The 19,767-nt window shown below is 42.1% G+C and overlaps 1 protein-coding gene across 1 annotated transcript in view; it reads right to left on the bottom strand.

The window, feature by feature from the left end:
- LOC145395428 (uncharacterized) overlaps positions 1-13,081 on the bottom strand; it is a 42,932-nt gene extending 29,851 nt beyond the window's left edge. The window contains exons 1-3 of the mRNA XM_080269032.1: positions 12,982-13,081; positions 4,124-4,191; positions 1,089-1,215 (exon numbers count right to left, since the gene is read on the bottom strand). Of these exons, the coding sequence (XP_080125158.1) occupies positions 1,089-1,215; positions 4,124-4,191; positions 12,982-13,081 (295 nt within the window). The remainder of the gene's footprint in view (positions 1-1,088; positions 1,216-4,123; positions 4,192-12,981) is intronic.
- Positions 13,082-19,767: the final 6,686 nt, after the last annotated feature.

Raw genomic sequence — 19,767 nt, 5'->3', positions numbered from 1 at the left:
CTCTTTAATGGTCTTCTGTCCACGAACTTTGGCTGACTTGGTAGTGATGAATGTTTACCAAGGCATTGTTTTCCAACAGAAATTGGTTTCGTCCATAGGGAAACTTTGATCAGGAGTGTACTGGCATTCATGGATAATATTTTTTCGAGATTCAGGGTACTTGTCCCTACTTGCCACCTCGCCAGATATCTGAACACTTTTCTCTTTATGACGGGCCATAAACTTATCCACCCACCTTTTGGATGCAAGAAAGACTGGAGATTGTTGCACACCCAAATTATGAACCACAGCAACAATGTCCATGATTTCACAAGTATCAACCGCCAAGTTTCACTTTGTCTGTCTCTCCATATATCACCCTCATAATTGTTCTGTCTTGAGGAGCAATTGATTACGGCTTTGCATAACTTGGGCACCTGCTTCTGATGGGGCAAGATTCATAAGGGCCTTGATATGGTCACGCTTTTGGTAAATACCTCGCACGGTTGACTTAGTTATCTCAGATTTCTTTCCAACACTTCGCTTTATCTCATCCTTGTCTATCAACTGCACAATTTCAAAATTCTGGGCATAAGTTAAGTTCTTCCTCTTCTTGATTTCCCTTGCAGGTGCCACCACATTATACTGAGCAATGGTGGGAGGACGGAATCGGAGTATACCGGCCATTGTTGTCACAAAAAAAGGTTTGGGAATGGCTATCACTTTACCCTGAGGCGACGCGCACTTGAATGGCGAGGCGGGAATCAGGGCTGCCAGATTACTCTGAACAAAAAATGCCAAACTTAGCTGAATTTCTTAAAATAAAAAGTATATAAGAAAAAAGCATAATGGGATGAAGAAAACGACATATGGAAGGCACTGCATGGTAACGCTGACTAAGCCGTACCTGGTGCAGCCGAGGAATGGACGGGAAATATATGACAACCCTACATGAAAGTATGTGAAGAGGGTGGTAATCTTTGGTATTAATCAACCCTTTCACCTCGATGATGGATTTAGTGTTTGTTCCTGCTGAGAGAGAGAGAGAGAGAGAGAGAGAGAGAGAGAGAGAGAGAGAGAGAGAGAGAGGTGGGGGGGGGGGGACTTACCAGCCAGCGTTGAAGGGAAGTTCTCCACATTAATATGGGCGTGGAAGAGCGCAGAACATTCATGAATGATACCAGGCAGGGCTTTGAAGGTCTGGTCGTCAATCTCACCGTGGACCTTACTCAGAATCTGTGGAAAAATTTCTTCAGTGATTTGTTGTTGGATGTGGATGGTTAACATCTTTTTGTACGTTATTCATGCTGAGCGTGGCAGTACTGGAAGGACTTATGTAACACAGAAGAGGGCAGTAAGGTGCAATAAACAAAATAAATCGCTGAGGAGAAGGTTTTAGGGAACCTCCTCAACCGAGGAAAACACATGGCCAGGATGGCGAAGTGAGGACTTTCTCTACCATGGTGAATGAAGAACATGGCTGTACAGATTTGAGTTAGTGAATCAAGGACATGGCTGTACAGATTTGAGTTAGTGAATGAAGGACATGGCTGTACAGATTTGAGTTAGTGAATCAAGGACATGGCTGTACAGATTTGAGTTAGTGAATCAAGGACATGGCTGTACAGATTTGAGTTAGTGAATCAAGGACATGGCTGTACAGATTTGAGTTAGTTTATAGTCGTGGCTATTAAGGTCTTATGCTTAAACCTCAAAGAGCAAAGTGAAGTGCATACACCTGATGGCTGACGGTCATTTAAGGAATGCCTGTGGTTATATCGTATGCTCAGCCTGCAGCCCATAGTACAGAACGCAGCCAGCAGCCATACAGGAAGGCCATATATGCTCCATCTTTCCCACGTGCATCAGAAATTATCGCAGAAAATGGGAATGTGCGTTCTGCCTTGAAATCTAAGTTCTAAACATATGGCCATTAATTTAGTGTCTTCTGGCCTTTAATTCCGTATTCTTTGCACTTAAAAATATTACTTGAACAGGAAATTTTTCGATAGATACCACATGTTTATGTATATTGTGTGATCTGACAATAATAATTCAGTAATAATGACAATAACAACAAAACAACAACAACAACAACATAATAATAATAATAATAACTGTGGTAGGTGGGGGCGCTCACCATCCACTCACTCAATGTAGTGCTACTCTCGGGTGTCTGTCCTTTCCTCTCCTCCATCCTTCTATCCTTCCATCCTCCTCTGTCTTTCTTTCCTTCAGTCTTACCTCGTCCTTCTGCCTGTGGGCGACTTTACACTCCCTCTTCTGTCTTTGTTTCCTTCACTCTTTCCTCTTCCTTCTGCTTGTGTGTGACTCTACACTTAGTGACAAGCCAAATGGTTTCCTGTACACCAGGAAACCATTTACTATGCTGGGTGGTAACCATTTAACCAAATTTTGGCGCCTGGTTGTTTAGTGGGTAATTATTGCGCTCCAATCGGATTGAGCCGGTGAAGGTTTATATCCAAGGGATGGTTGGGGTTTATTGCTCACGTAATGCCACTCAGGGATGAGTGAGGCTGGTCACTTTCATCTTAAATGTCAGGACCAACTGCCTAGCCCCGGGCTCCTACGCTCCTCGTGGGGCAACGTAGGATTGGCTGATGGATGGATGGAATAAAAATACCTAATAATAATAATAATAATAATAATAATAATAATAATTCTGGATCACTCCGTCTCATATATAAAATACAGGAACTAGGGTTGGGACTGTGATGATATTTTCTGCAAGAGATCTATGCAGATATTGGCTCGTATTCTCGCCAGGCTAGAAGGCACCCTAACACCTCATCCTAAGCGATTTATTTTGTGTATTACTCCTTTCTATTCTCTTCTGTGACATTTAAATAATTTCAGTATCAACATTCACTGAATAATTAACGTACAAAACTATATAAGCCAGCCATATCCAAAAATAAATCGGTAAAAAATAGGTGTTAGAAAGTTTTCTGTCTGCAGAAGAATACCGCCCATAGAACTAACCAGATATTGTTGTCTGCCTCATCCACCTTTCATAATCACACTGGGGATAACTATCTTGTTATGATGCCAGTCTGGGTCACATGGTCAAAAAGGCGTACAGTTACAATAGGTCTTCCAGGTTGGGTAGGGGTAGAATATCTCTCTTCGTTTCATACATAAAAACATAAGAATATAAAAATAAAGGATAACTGCAGTAGACCAGTTGGTTTACACTAGGCAACTCCTACATAAGTGTGACTGAACTACTAGCATAAGACAAGGATAGTAAAGAAGAAGGCGCTCCCCCGCCCACCAAACCTTCCAGCCGATATCAGCAGAAAAACACGAGAAAGAACAACATGCAGTGTAGAGATACTGGTGTAAATAGGAGATTCATTGAGGTAAAATTAATCTCCTAATCACCCAGGCATAAAGATTAAATTCACTCAGAGTCAACCTAAAGAGCTTGACCTGACTGCAACCTGGAATCTAACTTAATAAGAGACTGATATTTACCGCCGTTTACTATTTTCTCAGTTTACAGTATGGCCGGTGCTGCAGAGGGACCCCTTCACATGGTGGCACCGATATGACAAGGTGGCTCCACTGCCTGTTGTATATCCGCCCCATAGCTCACTCCCTATCCCCCCAAAGGAGGACGGTGGTTTGCAGAACAAGAAAACTATACTCTGCGGCCCACTGGTTTCACATTCAGATGAATTTGGGGTTGCAACTACTACTACAACTTCAACAACCACCACTACTACTACAACTACTACTACTGCAGCTGCTGCTGTTGCTGCAACTGCTACTACTACTACTTTTGCTATTACTGTTACTACTACTACTACTATTAAAAGAAACCGAAAATAGACAAAGGTAAATTATAAAAAAAAAAAAAAAGATAAGAGGCAATTAAAACATCAAACATTCAACACAGATACACCAAACATTACAAACCAGCACATAAAAACAATCTTTAAACACACGACAGTGGTCATCATTTTAGAGAGAGAGAGAGAGAGATGATTGAATGAAAGTGTATGTACTAAACATCACATAACACAACCTGGGAAAGTTTATGCATAATCCCAGGTTGCCATGCATTTAACAGGTATAATAAATAAGGTTAAACTCAAAAAAGGCTTGTGAAATATGTCACCTGGCCACATTTGTCCAGCTGAGACTGGCAAAACTCCAATGTCCTTGGTTCACTGCACTGCGTCAGCGCTGGGGAGAGGAAGGAAATTATTGCGAGATTTTGACACATAAATGAAGTGATGTGGTGGTAAATATTGACACCACACATTTTTATTTTAAGGCTTGCGCGCGCGCGCGCGCACACACACACGCACACACGCACACACACACACACACACACACACACACACACACAAACAAACAATACATCACATGAGATTCTTGCATTTACAATGATTTCATAAGTACTATTAGCACAAAGGCACTGACGATTCGTTTAAAGTAAACAGTAATGTTTACATCAATAGTAACAAGAAGAACATCAATAACAACAACAACAACAATCATCATCATCATCATCATCATAATCATAAAACTTGAGGGCCCCCCTAGGGAGGAAATCACACCAGCGGCAAGCATGTAAACATCTAGCGTGCCTCGGAATATAACCTTGACCTTGACCTACTTTCACCAATTTGGAACTCATAGATTTTCATCCCTGATGCACACCTGAAATATTTTGTGATGATATCTTGATCAGCTGCGAAGTTATCGATGTATCCTACACATAGACCTTGACCTCCTTTCACCAATTTCGAACCCATAAGAGACTTTCATCTCTCCTACACATCTCTAAAATTTTGTGGTGGCATCTTGAGCGGTTGCAAAGTTATCGTGGTAACAGACAGACAGACCTTGACCTACTTTCTCCAATATCGAATTCGTGATCGCGTTTTTTCCCTACTACGCACCTATAACAATTTTTTATGATATCTTGAGCGGTTGCGAAGTTATCGTGCTAAAACACACACACACACACACACACACACACACACACACACACACACACACACCAACCAACACACACACCAACCCACACACACACACGCACACACACTCACACACGCACGCAAGCACGCACGCAAGCACCCCCGCCTGCCCGCCCGCCCGCCCGCACACACACACACACACACACACACAAACTGAAAACGATATCAACATCACTATCGCGACTCATCATCATCATCATCATCACCATCATCATCCTCACCCTCTTTCCCACCAAAGGATAGAGTAAATCAGGAACCAACACCAAGTGAAAACAAAAAAGGACAAAAATGAAAGAACTATTATCAGAATACCCAGTAAAATCGGCCACACATTCATTCTCACATTATCCAAGCTCTTGGAATCCTGACTACACCCCACACATCGAATATCTGCACTTGTGTTACCCTGGACTTCTTCCATTCCAGAGAGGGAAGGCGCAGTGTTATTCCAGGGGGAGAGGAGGAGGAGGAGGTTTAGAGAGAAATCATTGTTTAACATCGGCGAGGGTTGCGTTTTAGAATGCTATTTTTGGTACTAGCTTTGCTATTGTCACGGATTTATTTCCAGGGCAAGATAAAGTATGTTTTGTGCATGCAGTGAATATCTAGGGTACTTATTCTTTGGACGGAAAGGAAGCTCGGTAATACCTTTCCCTAAGCGACTTATTTATTACACCTTACTCTCCTCTTCTGTTACAAACATCCTTCAAACATCGCCATCCTTTGCCTTAAAAAAAAAAAAAAAAAAAAAAAAAAAGCGTACAAAAAAATATTAACTACCCATATCCAAAAATCAGTCGCTAAGGAAGAAATGTTAGGAAACATCCAAACCCAACCAGAATACAGGCCTAGGTTTCACAGTCCTCTGCTGTGGTGTTTGCTGTATTTTGCTGTGCTTAATATGGCATAATTATTCTCTTCACATACACCTACTTAGCACTTTTGCTCTAGCTTGGCCCAGCTTTTCGTCGAATCTTACTTCAAGTAGCTCAGTCAAAGAAGAAGACAATATCTTGGCTTTACATCCTTGCCATAACATTTCTTCGTGAATAGCATCATCATCCAGTGTTAATCTACTGTTATAACTCAGTGTGCACAATGGGGAGATGGCAGCTTTAGGCCAAGTTAATATAAATGCAACAGAGTTAAAATCAGCCGATCAACCAGCAAGTAAAAAAACAAACAAACAAACAGACACACAAACCCATGTCATGTGGTCTTCCATTCCCGCACCAAGCAGCCACCTCCATCGCCTGTCAGTTTTGTAGACCCATTAATTTTAATACTTCTTTTCCTCACATATTCATTTGCTATATATATTTTCCTTAATAGCAGGGAGGGAATTTGTCAAAATTGAGCACTTGGTGACAAGTTTTTGAAATTTGGCATGATGGTAGATATGACCTAGGAGATTTCAAAAACCATCGCATACAAAGTGAGACTGCCCCCTGGTGGCCGGTATGTGCAAAATCCAATATGGCCGCCATATCACAGTCACTATTTGTTCTAGATTCATGTGTAATACCTCTTTTTCAACATTTTTGATGATGGAAAATATGTTTCTGGTGTTCTTTTGTAACTTAATGTTGTTTCTTTTTCAGAGTTTCAAGGTGAAAGTTGTTCCTGTGAACCTGATGTAACTGCATCCGTATCAACATGAGTGAAGATCAACCCAGTGAAGGAAGAAGGACTACAGACTGGGTATTGTGTTGCCTGTGCCAAAGCAAATCTAAAAAGGATTATCACTGTCCATTCAAGAAAGAATGTCATCATGAGGCGTACAAATCTCTTGAGAAGGATCTCCTCAATTTTGTTGAGAATGATATCCCGGTGCCACTTGGTGTTACCTTGAACTGTCTTGATGGTTCTGGAGTTGCAAGTACTTTGTTGAAAAATGAGGCCAAATATCACAGTGGGTGCAGAAGTGGATTTCGCTCCCATGTGGTACAGAGAGAGTTGGAAAAGAGGGCACGGGATGATAAATCTGATGAAGAGGACATGATTAGTCCTAAAAAGACAAGGTCAAGTTTCAGTGCCTCACTTGATAGAGATAAAAGACAGTGTGTCTGCTGTGAAGGGTTTGAGGAGGAGGAAGAGGAGAGATTGTTCAGGGCCAGAAGTGTTAATTGTGGAAAGAATTTACATAAATGGGCCACAGAATCAAAGAACTGGGTCGTTGTTGCCCGCCTGAGCACTGCCATCAACCCTGATGATGCAGAGGCTGCAGACATCCACTACCATGTATCCTGTTACACGAAGCTAAAAAATGAAGCAAAAGCAGCCATGGCAAAGGAAGCAAATGACAACAGTTCTCCAAACCAAACCTATGATCCTCTCATAATTGCTCAGATTGTGACTCACATGAAGTTCAGCCAGGCTGTCTTCAAGTTGGCTGATCTCAGAAAGCTCTACGACAAGCAGCTGGACCAACTTGGTTCTGACTGGCTTGGAGTATATGTTCACCCAACGAGGTTCAAAGACAACCTGCTCGAAAAGCTGGGGTCTGAGTGGTCTGACTTTTTAGTTGGACGTGATGTTTACATCTCGCACAAGAAGAAGGTCGGTGCTGCTTTGGCTGAAACTGCCAGGCTGCAAGTTACAGATGATGAGGCAATGAAGATTGTAGAAGTAGATCTTATACTTCGCAAGTATGTCTTGCTGCAGCATATGCCCTTTGATGGTTCATTTTCCTCACATTGTCTAAGTGAACCAGTGGCAAAACCTCTTCTGACCTTTATGAATGTCTTACTTGAAAGGTCGAGTTCCATTGAGGAGAAAATTGAAGAAGATCAGGCTAGTGTCAGTGGTAGAGTTAAAGTGGCTTGTACCATTTCACAGCTGATATGCAGCAATGCTGCGAGGAGAGCAAGTGGCGCCCTCACACTGTATCAGAGGAAGGAAAGAGAGACTCCATTTCCTTGTATGTGGGACTGAAACTCCATGCAAGTAACAGACAGAAAGGTATGATTAACACGTTTCATTCCCTTGGGGTGTCTGTTTCTTATGAACGGGTCATAGAGGTCAGGAAGAGGATAGCCCTTGCAGTGTCAAAGCGCTTCTCTGAGGATGGTGTAGTGGTACCCTTGAACATCAAGAAAGGTGTGTTCACTATAGGTGGGGTTGATAACATAGACGAATCAGGTTGTGTAGAGCTACATGGCACTGCAATCTCTCTCACAAACCACCTCACTGCTAATAACCTGGGAGTAAACCCACCTCCTCTGTCACTCGCCGACCTGGAAGACGCCTCAATCAAACTTCCAGAAGAATTCTCTGTTGTGCCTTATGTTGATGATTATGCTGGGGAAATAACTCCACCACCAATGCAAGATGGTACAGCCCTGTCAGTATGTACTGCAAACCCTCGTGCAAGTGTCCCTGAAAAAGGATGGCTTGACCATGTCCAAAGAGTTCTCACTCAAAATCAGGGAGTTACAAGTGCTGCCTGTGACATATTCTGGCTTCTTTTCTCACAGTCAGTCTGACGATGTCAGGCCAAGGGCTGTCGTGGAAGTTTTTCCAGTCTTCTATGAGACGGCCTCATCTATGGCCATGCAGAAACATTCCATGCTTGTGGTGAAGAATGCCATGCAGTTTGCAAATCCAGGCCAGGTTCCGGTCATTGAGAGGGACTGCCCTCTGTATGCACAGCAAAAAAAGTGTCAGTGGTTGTTCCCCGAGGAGGTCAGGGAGACAAAGATGATTTGCTTCATGGGCTTCCTCCATGTTGAGATGGCATCCCCAGAGTGTGGGGGCAAGCTGTTGGCCGGCTTCAATTGGGAGAGCATGTTTCATCAGGCTAACATCTTCACACCAGGTGTTGCTGCCTCCCTCCTTGCAGGGAAACACATAAAGAGGAGAAAGTATGCGTACCAGCTGACACTGGCCTGGCTCCATGTCCTGGAGAAGCAGGCATATGAGGAGTACTGCATCAGACCTCTGGTCCTCACCTGAGCTTGGAGATGTGGGAGCAGCAACTTGCACACTCTAGCCCAACAGTCTCTTACTGGACAATGGTGGGAGACTACCTGCTTTTTGACAGCCAGTTTGTCCGTGGACAGCGGACATGTAACTGGCCTCTCACCTTGGAATCCTGCAGTGGGCTGTGTCCATGGTTCTTCGTATTTGGACACACAAACTATGCTCGGTGGATGCCTGTCTTCCTGAGAGACATGGCCCAACTTCCAACGATCCACCCCTCAGTCCACCAGGTCTTTATGGAGGGCAAGTTTGTCATCCAATGCAGTGAGAGGAAGTTCTCTCTGATGGCTTTAGACCAAAGCCAGGAGCACTTAATAAAGTTCTTGAAAGAGGACGGAGGAGCAAAGGGCCTGTATGGGCAGCAGGAGGAGAATGAGGTGATAGAGCTGTCAAACCCGAAGTTCTCAAGGCTACTGAGGAGTTTGAAACCAGTTGCCTGTCTTCCTGCGAGAAAGTAAGCTGATTATTGAACACCCCGAGTCAGCTGCTACCGACCAGAAGCAGTTTCTGAACCATCTGAAGTCCCTGCTAAAACTTGTCAGTGAGGGTGTGATCATAGACCCCTTCACAGAGACTGGTCCAGAGTTAATCACCTTAGACACTGGTGAGGTAATGGACCCTGAAGTAGCCAAATCATTGAGTGATGCATCAAACATTGGCAAAGCCATGTTTGCACAGTTTGTAGAGAAGCGCACTGAGAAACGCGTAAAACCTTTGTCTGATGTCATCAAGAGACCAAACATGTTCACATTCTCAAACAGACCCCCTGTATATCTGAAGAAAGGGGCTGACAAGATCGAGTCTGCTAAGGCGAACTCTGCACTGGTCACAAAGCTGTTCATGTCTCTCCAAGCCCGACCTGATGCTGATATAGATGACTTCTTCAGGCATGAGAACAAAAGGGAGCCTCCATCCCCATCAGATCAGGGTAAACTTAGGTCAGGGACTAAATCAGACATCCTTCGTTGCCTTCCAGGTATGCCTGATGCTGGTCGCTCTCTTGCAGGAAAGGAGGCTACCGTGGTAGTGCTGGATATGGCAGCAGTGGTTCACTTTGTGAAACCTCAACGTGCTAGAGTCTTTGGAGAGTACACTCAAATGCAGTTGTTGCCCTACTTGGAAAGCCAGATGACAAACAGTACAACCAGAGTGGATGCAGTGTGGGACACCTACAAAGAGTCAAGTCTCAAGTCCCAGACCCGTGGCAAGCGGGGTCAAGGCCAGAGAACCAGAGTCTCACCCACGGTTCCTCTGCCCAAGGGTGCTCAGTGGCAGAATTTCCTACAAGACAGCCATAACAAGAATGACTTCATCCAGTTTGAGTTGGGAGCTGCAGAAATGCACCACAACACCTGATCTACAGTTCCATCTGTTACACCACAAGGGAAGAACTTGTCTGGCCAACAAGCAGGTTGACCTCAGCAGCTTGTCTCCATGTCAGCAGGAGGAGGCTGACACGCGGATGATGTTGCACCTGCATCATGCCGCACAGCAAGGTCACACCAAGGCCTATCTCAGGACTGTGGACAGCGATGTTGTGGTACTGGCCATCAGCCTCTTCCAGGAGTTGGGCCTATCTGAGCTGTGGATTGGGTTTGCCCATGGCAAAGCATACAAAGACATTCCAGTCCATTCAATTGTACAGATGCTGGGGCCTCAACACACTTAAGCACTTCCAGTCTTTCATGCCATGACAGGCTGTGACATTGTATCAGCTCTGTATGGCATTGACAAGAAGACTGCATGGAATGCTTGGAAAAGCTTTCCCCAAGTCACTGAGATCTTTGTAGCTATACTCCAAGATCCAGCATGTCTCAAACCTGATTCTCAGCCCATGCAACACCTGGAGCGCTGGGTTGTACTCATGTACAGCAAAAACAGTGACACAGCTTCACTGGATGAAGCAAGGAGGCAGATGTTCACAAGTGGTTTCAAGGACCTAGATTCCATCCCACCAACCCAGCATGCCTTCCTCCAGCATGCGAAGCGAGCACTTCTTTGTGCTGCATTTATCTGGAAGCAGGCCCTCCTCAGAACACCAGAAATTCCAGCTCCTGGCGACTGGGGTTGAACATGGAATGCCAGAACCAGAGAGTGGGTCCCACGCTGAACCGACCTCCCAGTTGCGAGCCAAGCATGTTCTCTGCTGCTGCATTGTGGGTGTACAGTGCCTGTAGCGGCAACTGCAAGTGCAATAGAGCTGGTCTTCGCTGCACTTCTTTGTGTAAATGTCAAGGAGGCTACACAAATAGCACATCATAGGAACCTGTCCGATGGCGTATTCTGTTGCTTAGGTTTGACTGTCACCTATGATTAAGTATGATTAGACCCTAAAAATGCACTTTAAAACAGAAACAACATCAGAAACACATTTTTCATCATGAAAAATGTTGAAAAAGAGGTATTACACATGAATTTAGAATAAATAGTGACTGTGATATGGCGTTTTTCTTTTTTCATGGCGGCCATATTGAATTTTGCGCATACCGGCCACCAGGGGACAGTCTCACTTTGTATGCAATGGTTTTTGAAATCTCCTAGATCATATCTACCACATGCCAAATTTCAAAAACTTGTCACCAAGTGCTCAATTTTAGGAGATTCTGACAGATTCCCTCCCCGCTATAGTGATCAATCCATTCCCCATCGTGATCTCGCACCCCTCATCCTGCCTTCGAGCTCACAGACATGTATTTCTTTTACCATCTTATCAACATCTATTCCCTATCGTTAATAGTACTATCTAAACTCACACACTTCTACCCTATTAGCAACAGACACCTTTACTCACAATCTATAAATTTAAATGTTTCTATCTTATCCTAGCTATGCACCCCAACTAAATTCATTAACAGCCTCATTTCCACTGTTCACACTCTTGTCTTTTTCACTCGTGCCTTACAAGTCTCAAACCACTAAATCTATCTATCAATCTGTCCTTCTGTCTGTCTTTGTCTGTGTCTATCTGTCTCTGTCTATCTGGCCATCTAGCAATATTTAAATACTCCCATAAAAATCTACACAACTCCACCATCAATAAGGAATTACAGCATTGGGCAGTTCTCCATCCACACCATACATCCACAAAACGTTCAGTAATATTTCATATTCCATTTCTGCTTCCATAACTGCCATACATACCGTACAGTCCTTCACACTTGCATCTCCACATTCCCACAGTAAACATCCGATCCACACGTCCTCTACCTCAACTGGGCCTGTGTTCCTGCCAGTTAAGGAAGCTCCCTAACACCTTTTCCGTACCAGTTTATTTTTTGCAGACATATTATTAAAAACTCCTTGTGTGCTATGTTTGCTTTCCACGCTGGTATTGAAAAGATAAATAGGCCTACAACGTGCAAGACAGCAGTAAGGCGCAATATGGAAATGCTGTATATCACTAAGGACAAGGTATTTGGAAGCTTCCTTAATCAACAAGAATACAGACCATGAAAACACACTGTTCATCACTAACGCGACATTCTGATATATTCCTCATCTTTCCTCTAATTATTCTTCCATATGAGATTTCTATATACACTCACCAGACAAATTATACTACATTTTTGTTTACACTCGCTTCTTTCACCTTTATTTTTGTACAGGAGCATAATTAAGGCATTCGTACACTCCACTGCTATAATTTCTCTAATACAAATTTCTAGTATAGTCGCTAAGAAATATTTATACCACTCTCCCCGCTACACTTAGACCTGTAATCTCGTCAGTTGAGGATGCTCCCTAACGCATTTTCCCAAAGTGATTTATTTTGTTTATTACACCTTACTGTCCTCCGTGTTACATAAATCATTTCATTATCGCCATAATCTGCATAAGTGACGTATAAAAGGATATTAACTAGGCATATCCAAAAATAAATCGGGAAGGAAAATGTGTTAGGGAGGTGCGTTACCCCATGGGAATCGAGTGTATACCACATGGACACCTGCTGCATTTACGTTGTTTAATCTCCTCACAGCATTAAAACATACAAATAAATCCTACTCACCTAACTTCAAGCCAAACACGTCCCTGGGATTAAAGTTGAATGGACTACCATCAGGACAGCCCCTGAGTCCCTTCTCCCCTGTTGGTTCAGAGGCTGCCATCATCATTATCATCATCATCATCATCACCAGAGTCAGCATTGCCTTCATGATGAACGATCAAGCAACAACTTTTCAATCTGTAGAAGAGTTAGGTAAAGTTTGGTTAGTCAGGTTAGGTTAGGTTACGATAGTGTGGTTAGGTTTATTGGGTTAACTGTGTTAGGTTTATTACGTTAGAAGTTAGGTTTGGTTAGGTTAGTTATGGTAGGTTTATAAGTTTAGGTTAGTCGGGTTAGTATGGTTAGCCTACAGTGGTTAGGTTAGATTAGGTTAGGTTAGGTTACTTTTTGTTAGATACGTTTTTTAGGTTAGGTTAGTGTTGTTAGGTTACGTCGGGTTATGTCAGTTAGGGTTGCTAGATTGGTTAGATTAGAATACGGCAAAATTTGATGCCTGTAGAATACACGAGGGTAATTAATGTACACAGTATGTCAAATTGCACAACAGCCATATTGAGAACCATTTGTGGGACGACCAGGTACGAATGACCAAATATAATTAGTCAAATTGCAATAGCATTTATTTATTCATTCTCCTTCTGTAAATACTTTACTGCATATATATTGTTTTGTGCACTGAAGATTCTTGCAATGCTTACCATAGTGACTGGGAGATTTTCTTGCCATATATATATATATATATATATATATATATATATATATATATATATATATATATATATATATATATATATATATAATCAAGAAGATCTATAAATCGGGAGTACTATTGTAACCCCTGCAACTCACTGGGATCTCCTGACTGATCACTGGCTTGTGCTTGAGTGCTGAGAATTCTGTCAAGTGTGTGTGTGTGTGTGTGGGGGGGGACACCCGACTTCTTCCCAGTAAGATCTGGTGTATGGCAGGGATGTGTCCTTGTCCCCACACATTTCAACACATATTTGGACTGGGTACTGGACCGGGCTGTCAGTTGAAGTCTCTGTGGGGTATCAATTGGCGATTTCAGGGTTACTAAACTTGGCTTTGCTGATGGTGCAGTAATCCCAGCTGTGTCGCTGGAGATACTGCTGAGTACCCTCGAGGAGTTTCACGAGAATGAGAAGCCGTTGGATTAAAGGTCTGCTGGGCCAAGAGAAAGGTCCAGGCATTTGATGGCTTGCTGGAGGAAGCACTTCCGTCTGTCCAATCTTGTGGTAAGGATATAGATGTCATGGAAAGATTCACTTATACTGATAGTGTGATCCATAAATCCAGTAGATGAGACACTGAGATCTCTCGTCACATTGGTCTGGCCTACAGGGTTATGGATTCATTCAGTTTGGGTATTTGACGCTGTCGTTATTTGTATAGAAGGACGAAAGTCCGCACCTTCAGGGCACTGGTGTTCCCTGTCTTGCTATATTGCTGTGATACATGAACACTAAACAGCGACCTAAAGGGGCGAATTGACTCCTTTGGTACTGTCTTCACAGGATCAAGGGACACTGCTGGTACAACTGGATACGTAATGAGTGACAATTCCGTGAGTTTGAATCGAGGCATGTACCCACATATTACATAAACGTCGACTCCAGCTATATGGACAAGTGGCCCACTTTTCTGAGGCTGATCCTGCTCACAGGGTAATCTCTGAACGAGTGAGAAAGGGATGACAGAGGTGAAATGGTGGTAAAATTTGCTGAAATGTATAACATGAAAATAATGAATACATTATTTTACAAAAGAAGAGGGCTAAAATGAACACAGACAAGTCCAAACAGAAAAACAAAGAATGAAAAAGATATCATTATATTCAGATAAGAATAACACGTTCATAAATTTCACAGTAATCAATAAAGTAAAAACAGGGAGTGACCACAGAATGGTGGGTTGCACAGCCAGATTCAATTTCAGAGGTGAAAGAAAGATGATTAAAAATAACAAGAGAATCAGGGAAGGTAGGATGGAAGACTAATACATCCAGAGCCAAGAAGTATTCAGAAATGACCCACGAGTTAATGAAAACAAGGAAGGAGATGAAAGTAAAAACAAGGAAAGATGAAATAGAAAGAAGGGTATTAGATACCTTTATCAACAGGAGACTGAGAGAAGAAAAAAGGAGAAACATGGATCAGATCAAAGAAATCATTAAAAAAAAAAAAAAAGTCTGAAACAGATCTGAAGTATAATGGCACTAGAAGGGCAAGTAATTGTCACCAAAAAAAAAAAAAAAAAAAAAGTCTTTAAATGTAGAGAATGGATAACAAAGGGAGTTGAAGAATTTTACAAAGAACTGTGCTGTATGCATCAAAGACAATAGCACAGATGACTAACTTTTCAGTTGACACAAGCAAAATATCTGAGGTAACACCAGACGAAGTAACCATTTCTCTTAAAAGTATGGAAAGAAAGAAGGCGCCAGGAGAGGATAGAATACTTGCAGATATACTGTCGGATGCAGGAAAAGAAGTACAAAATAGGCTCGACCACTTATTACTCATTGCATAAACGTGAGGAAAATTCCCAAAACATGGTGTAATGCAACAGTGATTTTGCTTAAAAAAAAAAAAAAAAAAAAAGCAGCAGCTTAACAGACCTTAGTAACTATCGACCCAATAGCTTATTACGGTACCAATTATTTGCAAACTCTTCACTAGAGTCCTTACAAACACAATAACAACAAATTTGGAAGAAAACCAACCACGTGATCAGGCAGTATCCCGAAGCAGATATTCGACTACTGATCATCTACGTACGATGAATGAGCTAACTGAGAAAACTACAGAATATGATAAACCATGGTGCTTAGGTTTTGTTGATTACATAAAAGCCTTTCGACTCAGTGGAACACATAATTATAAATTCATTGCGGGAACAGAGAGTAAATGAGAACATTGTAAAACTGCTCCAAAACATATATAAAGAGAGATCTGCTACAGTTAAATTACATAAAGACTCAGAAAAAATTAAGATTGAGAAGGGCGTGCGTCAGGGAGATACACTTTCATCAAAATTATTTATAGCATGCCTAGAAAGTATTTAGAGACAGCTAGACTGGGAAACAAAGAAATTAACATAAATGAAGAAAATCTAAACCATTTTAAATTTGTGGATGGCACTGTCCTAATCCCAGAAAGAGTAGAAACATTACAAGATGCTATAAATACCCAAACAGAGAGTCACAAAGTAGGGCTAGAGCTGAAGCTGAGCCAACCTAATGTTTAATCGAATTACATTAAAAACGTCATCAGAATAAGCGAAGAAATTCTTGAAGAAGTCGAGGAGAACAATTACTTAGGGTCAATACTAAAACTAACGAAAGACCATGATAGCGAAATAAAAAAAAAAAAACATTACAGTTGGATGGAAAGCTTTCGGTACACATAAATGCATCACGATGAGTAGTTTACCAGAATGTATGAAACGAAAAGTATAAAACGAGTGTATAAATCCATCTATGATGCAGGTTGTGAGACCTGAAAACTGACAAAATCGATGGAAAATCACCTAATCTTTTTTCAAAGAGCAATCGACAGGTCAATGTTAGGAATATCTTTAAGAGACAGGAAAAGATCAACTTGGGTGAGAGAGCAGACTAACGCCAAAGAGATTACAGAGGTTATAAAAGAACAGGAATGAAGGTGGACAGGTCATGTACCAAGAATCAAGGATAACCAATGGAGCAAGAGGCTGACTCTCTGAACTCAAAGAGACTGTAAGCGAAACAAAAAAATTGCCAGACAAGAGGTGGAGAGATGAGATTGAGAGATTTCCAGGCAAAGCATGGCAGAGATTGGCTCAGTCAAGGAATTCGTGGAAAAGACTGGGGAAGGCCTTTTTTCAGCAGTGGACTTGCAATGACTGATGAATATATATATATATATATATATATATATATATATATATATATATATATATATATATATATATATATATATATATATATGACGGACTCTGAGCATAGGCTTCACAGCCTGCTTTCAAGGCCCAGTTGTCCTCCTACGTACCGCACACCTCTACATGTCACCACTTCGGTGCTAACACCCACCGTCCATATTGAATGCGTGCTAGGGCTGTCTCATACAGGACTGGTGTATTGGTATTAGCGGGGGTAGTTTTACGACATGTCGGCGGTTCTTCTAGTAGATCAGTAAAGTCTGATATTTATGAAATTCAAATCCTTAAACTGTCCCCTGCTCCACCGGGATGTGAACCCAGGTCCGTTAGGATTGCAGGGCAACTCTCTACCGATTGAGCCACCTATATATATATATATATATATATATATATATATATATATATATATATATATATATATATATATATATATATATATATATACTGTACACACACACAATTGAATAACATCGCACCGTAAAGCATCCTCATCAGTGTGGAGCTCGAACTCATTTCGCCACAGCAAGTGTAACAAGATGTGTGACCGTCACCTAATTGTGTCGATTTTCTATTCCAATCCAAACATCCCTACCTTCTGCAGTGTGGATGGTAGAGAAGTTTAGGTATTTCGGTCACGATGATTGACAAATTGTTAATGTATTTTTGGGATGCAGGATTTGCCAGTTAGGTAGTGCTGGAGTATACCCGATGACTCTCTTAGTTTGGTTTCGTGTTAGAGTTGCCAGTTTGCCTGCTAATTGTGAGCAGAGGTATTTTGTAAGTTATGAATTAAACTTTGTGCTGTTTTTCTCTATAACGTATTATTTACGTGATTGTTAATTTATGGAATTTTATCTCAGTTTGGATGCTAAATAATTTAGAGTGATACGAAAAGGGGAAAAAGTGTGTGATAATCATAGGGACATTTGTCTTATTGTAACAGGAAAAGTATATGGTAGGATACTTACTGACAGAGTTATGGAAATAACAGAGGAATTAGTTTGAGAAGAACGGGGAGGTTTTAGAAAGGGAAGAGGTTGTGGAGAACAGGTATTCTGTCTTAGATCTTTAGTGGAAAATTTTCTAGAGAAGGTAAAGAAGTTGTCTGGGGCCTTCATGGATTTGGGAAAAGTCCTTGGGGCTAAGATGGGATTGAATGTGTTTGTGTGGATGAGTAAATTGGGAGTGTGTCGTTATGTCTCGGCTACCTCCCCTCTTGAGGGAAGCTGCCTAGGTATACAGTGTAGTAGCACATGAGAAGGTGGGTAGACAAGGATTTTGGAAAGTATTAAGAATACTGTATATGGAGTAGATGGGAAGTTGTTGAATGCCGTTGAGTATGTATGAGGGTGCAGGGCGTGTGGATAGTGAACTGAGTGAATTTTTCTATTTGAAGGATGGATTTAAACAGGGATGCGTCATGTCCCCACGGTTGTTCAATCTGTATATGGATGGGGTTATAAAAGAGATACAAGGTAGGGCACTGGATGTTGGAAAGGTCCTGACGAGAGAGGGCAGTGTTTGGAAACTCCCTGTGCTGTTGTTTGCAGATGATAGTTTTGTTGGGTGAAGACGAAGGAGAGCTGCACGGCTTGGTGGATGAGTTTGGGAGAGGGTGTATGAAGCGGAATCCAAAGATGAATGTAGGAAAGAGTAAAGTTACGGTCTTCAAGAGACGCGAAGTCAGTGAATGTACAATGAGACTGGATTAGGAGTAAATGGAAAATGTGAGTGCGTTTAAGTCCTTGGGCAGTGTGATGAGTAAGGATGGAAGTTTAGAGGGTGAAGTGCTTGAAAGGGTACAAGGAGGAAAGGTTGCTGGATCCTTGAAAGCAGTGATAAGAGTCTGGGAAGTGAGCATTGAAGTGAAAAAGTTACTACATGACAGTATGGTGATACCACCTCTAATTTATGAAAGCGAAGCTTGGACCTTGTTGGAGGGACAGAAGTCAAGAGTGAGAGCAGTGGAAGTGAGTTATATGAGAGGAGCATGTGGAGTCACATGGAGAGACAGACAGTCAAATGAGGAAGTGAAGGAGCATTGTAGTGTGGATGTGCACGTGATAGGAAGCGTTAGGAGAAACACACTGAAGTGGTTTGGCCATGTGGAAAGGATGGAGAGTGAGAGACTGACGAGGAGAGTGTATGTGAGTGTGGTGGAGGGGGAGAGAGGGATGGGGAGGCCAAGGATGAGATGGAGGGATGGAGTGGAGAGGTATATGGAAGAGGGGGGGTGTAGGCTGGGAGCAGGGCAGTGAAATGGCGGGGAACAGGGCGACATGGAGGCGGTATGTTTGTGGCCACCCCTTACGGGATTAAGGCAATAGATAGATAGATGGGTAGTTATGCATGTTTAGGATGTCTCTAATTTGGTAATTGTAGATGCTACAGTATACTAGAAGCTTTGAGAGTAATGGAAGGCTTATAACAGGATGGGGAAGAGACAAGAGCAGTTTCAGTTTTCAGTTCAGTTTGAGTGTAGGTGTGTCAGTGAAGATTATATAGCTCGGGTACTTGTGAAAACAGTGAAGTATAGCTGGCAAGCATTAAGTGTATTTGCTGTTAGTGAAGACTGTATAGCTCCGATACTTGTGAAATCAGTGATGTGTAGTTGGCAAGCATTAAGTGTAATTATCTGGAAAATAAAGTGAACTTCAGAAGGTAGAGTTTATTTACAACGCCTGTGCTGTTATGTGTTGTTTTTGGCTACACTGAAAGGCTGCCTCTAGAAGACCAACTCACTGGGCAACGTTCCTCCTATACTGTACTACTGCTGTTGGAGCCTGTGGCAGTATGGGACGGGGATGTAACAATATAAACTATAGCCTGAATAACATCGTGCCCAAA

Source organism: Coenobita brevimanus, chromosome 31, assembly GCF_032717465.1.
Source record: "Coenobita brevimanus isolate Jiangsu-jjx chromosome 31, ASM3271746v2, whole genome shotgun sequence".
Classification (NCBI taxonomy): domain Eukaryota; kingdom Metazoa; phylum Arthropoda; class Malacostraca; order Decapoda; family Coenobitidae; genus Coenobita; species Coenobita brevimanus.
This window is presented reverse-complemented; position numbering and strand designations above follow the sequence as displayed.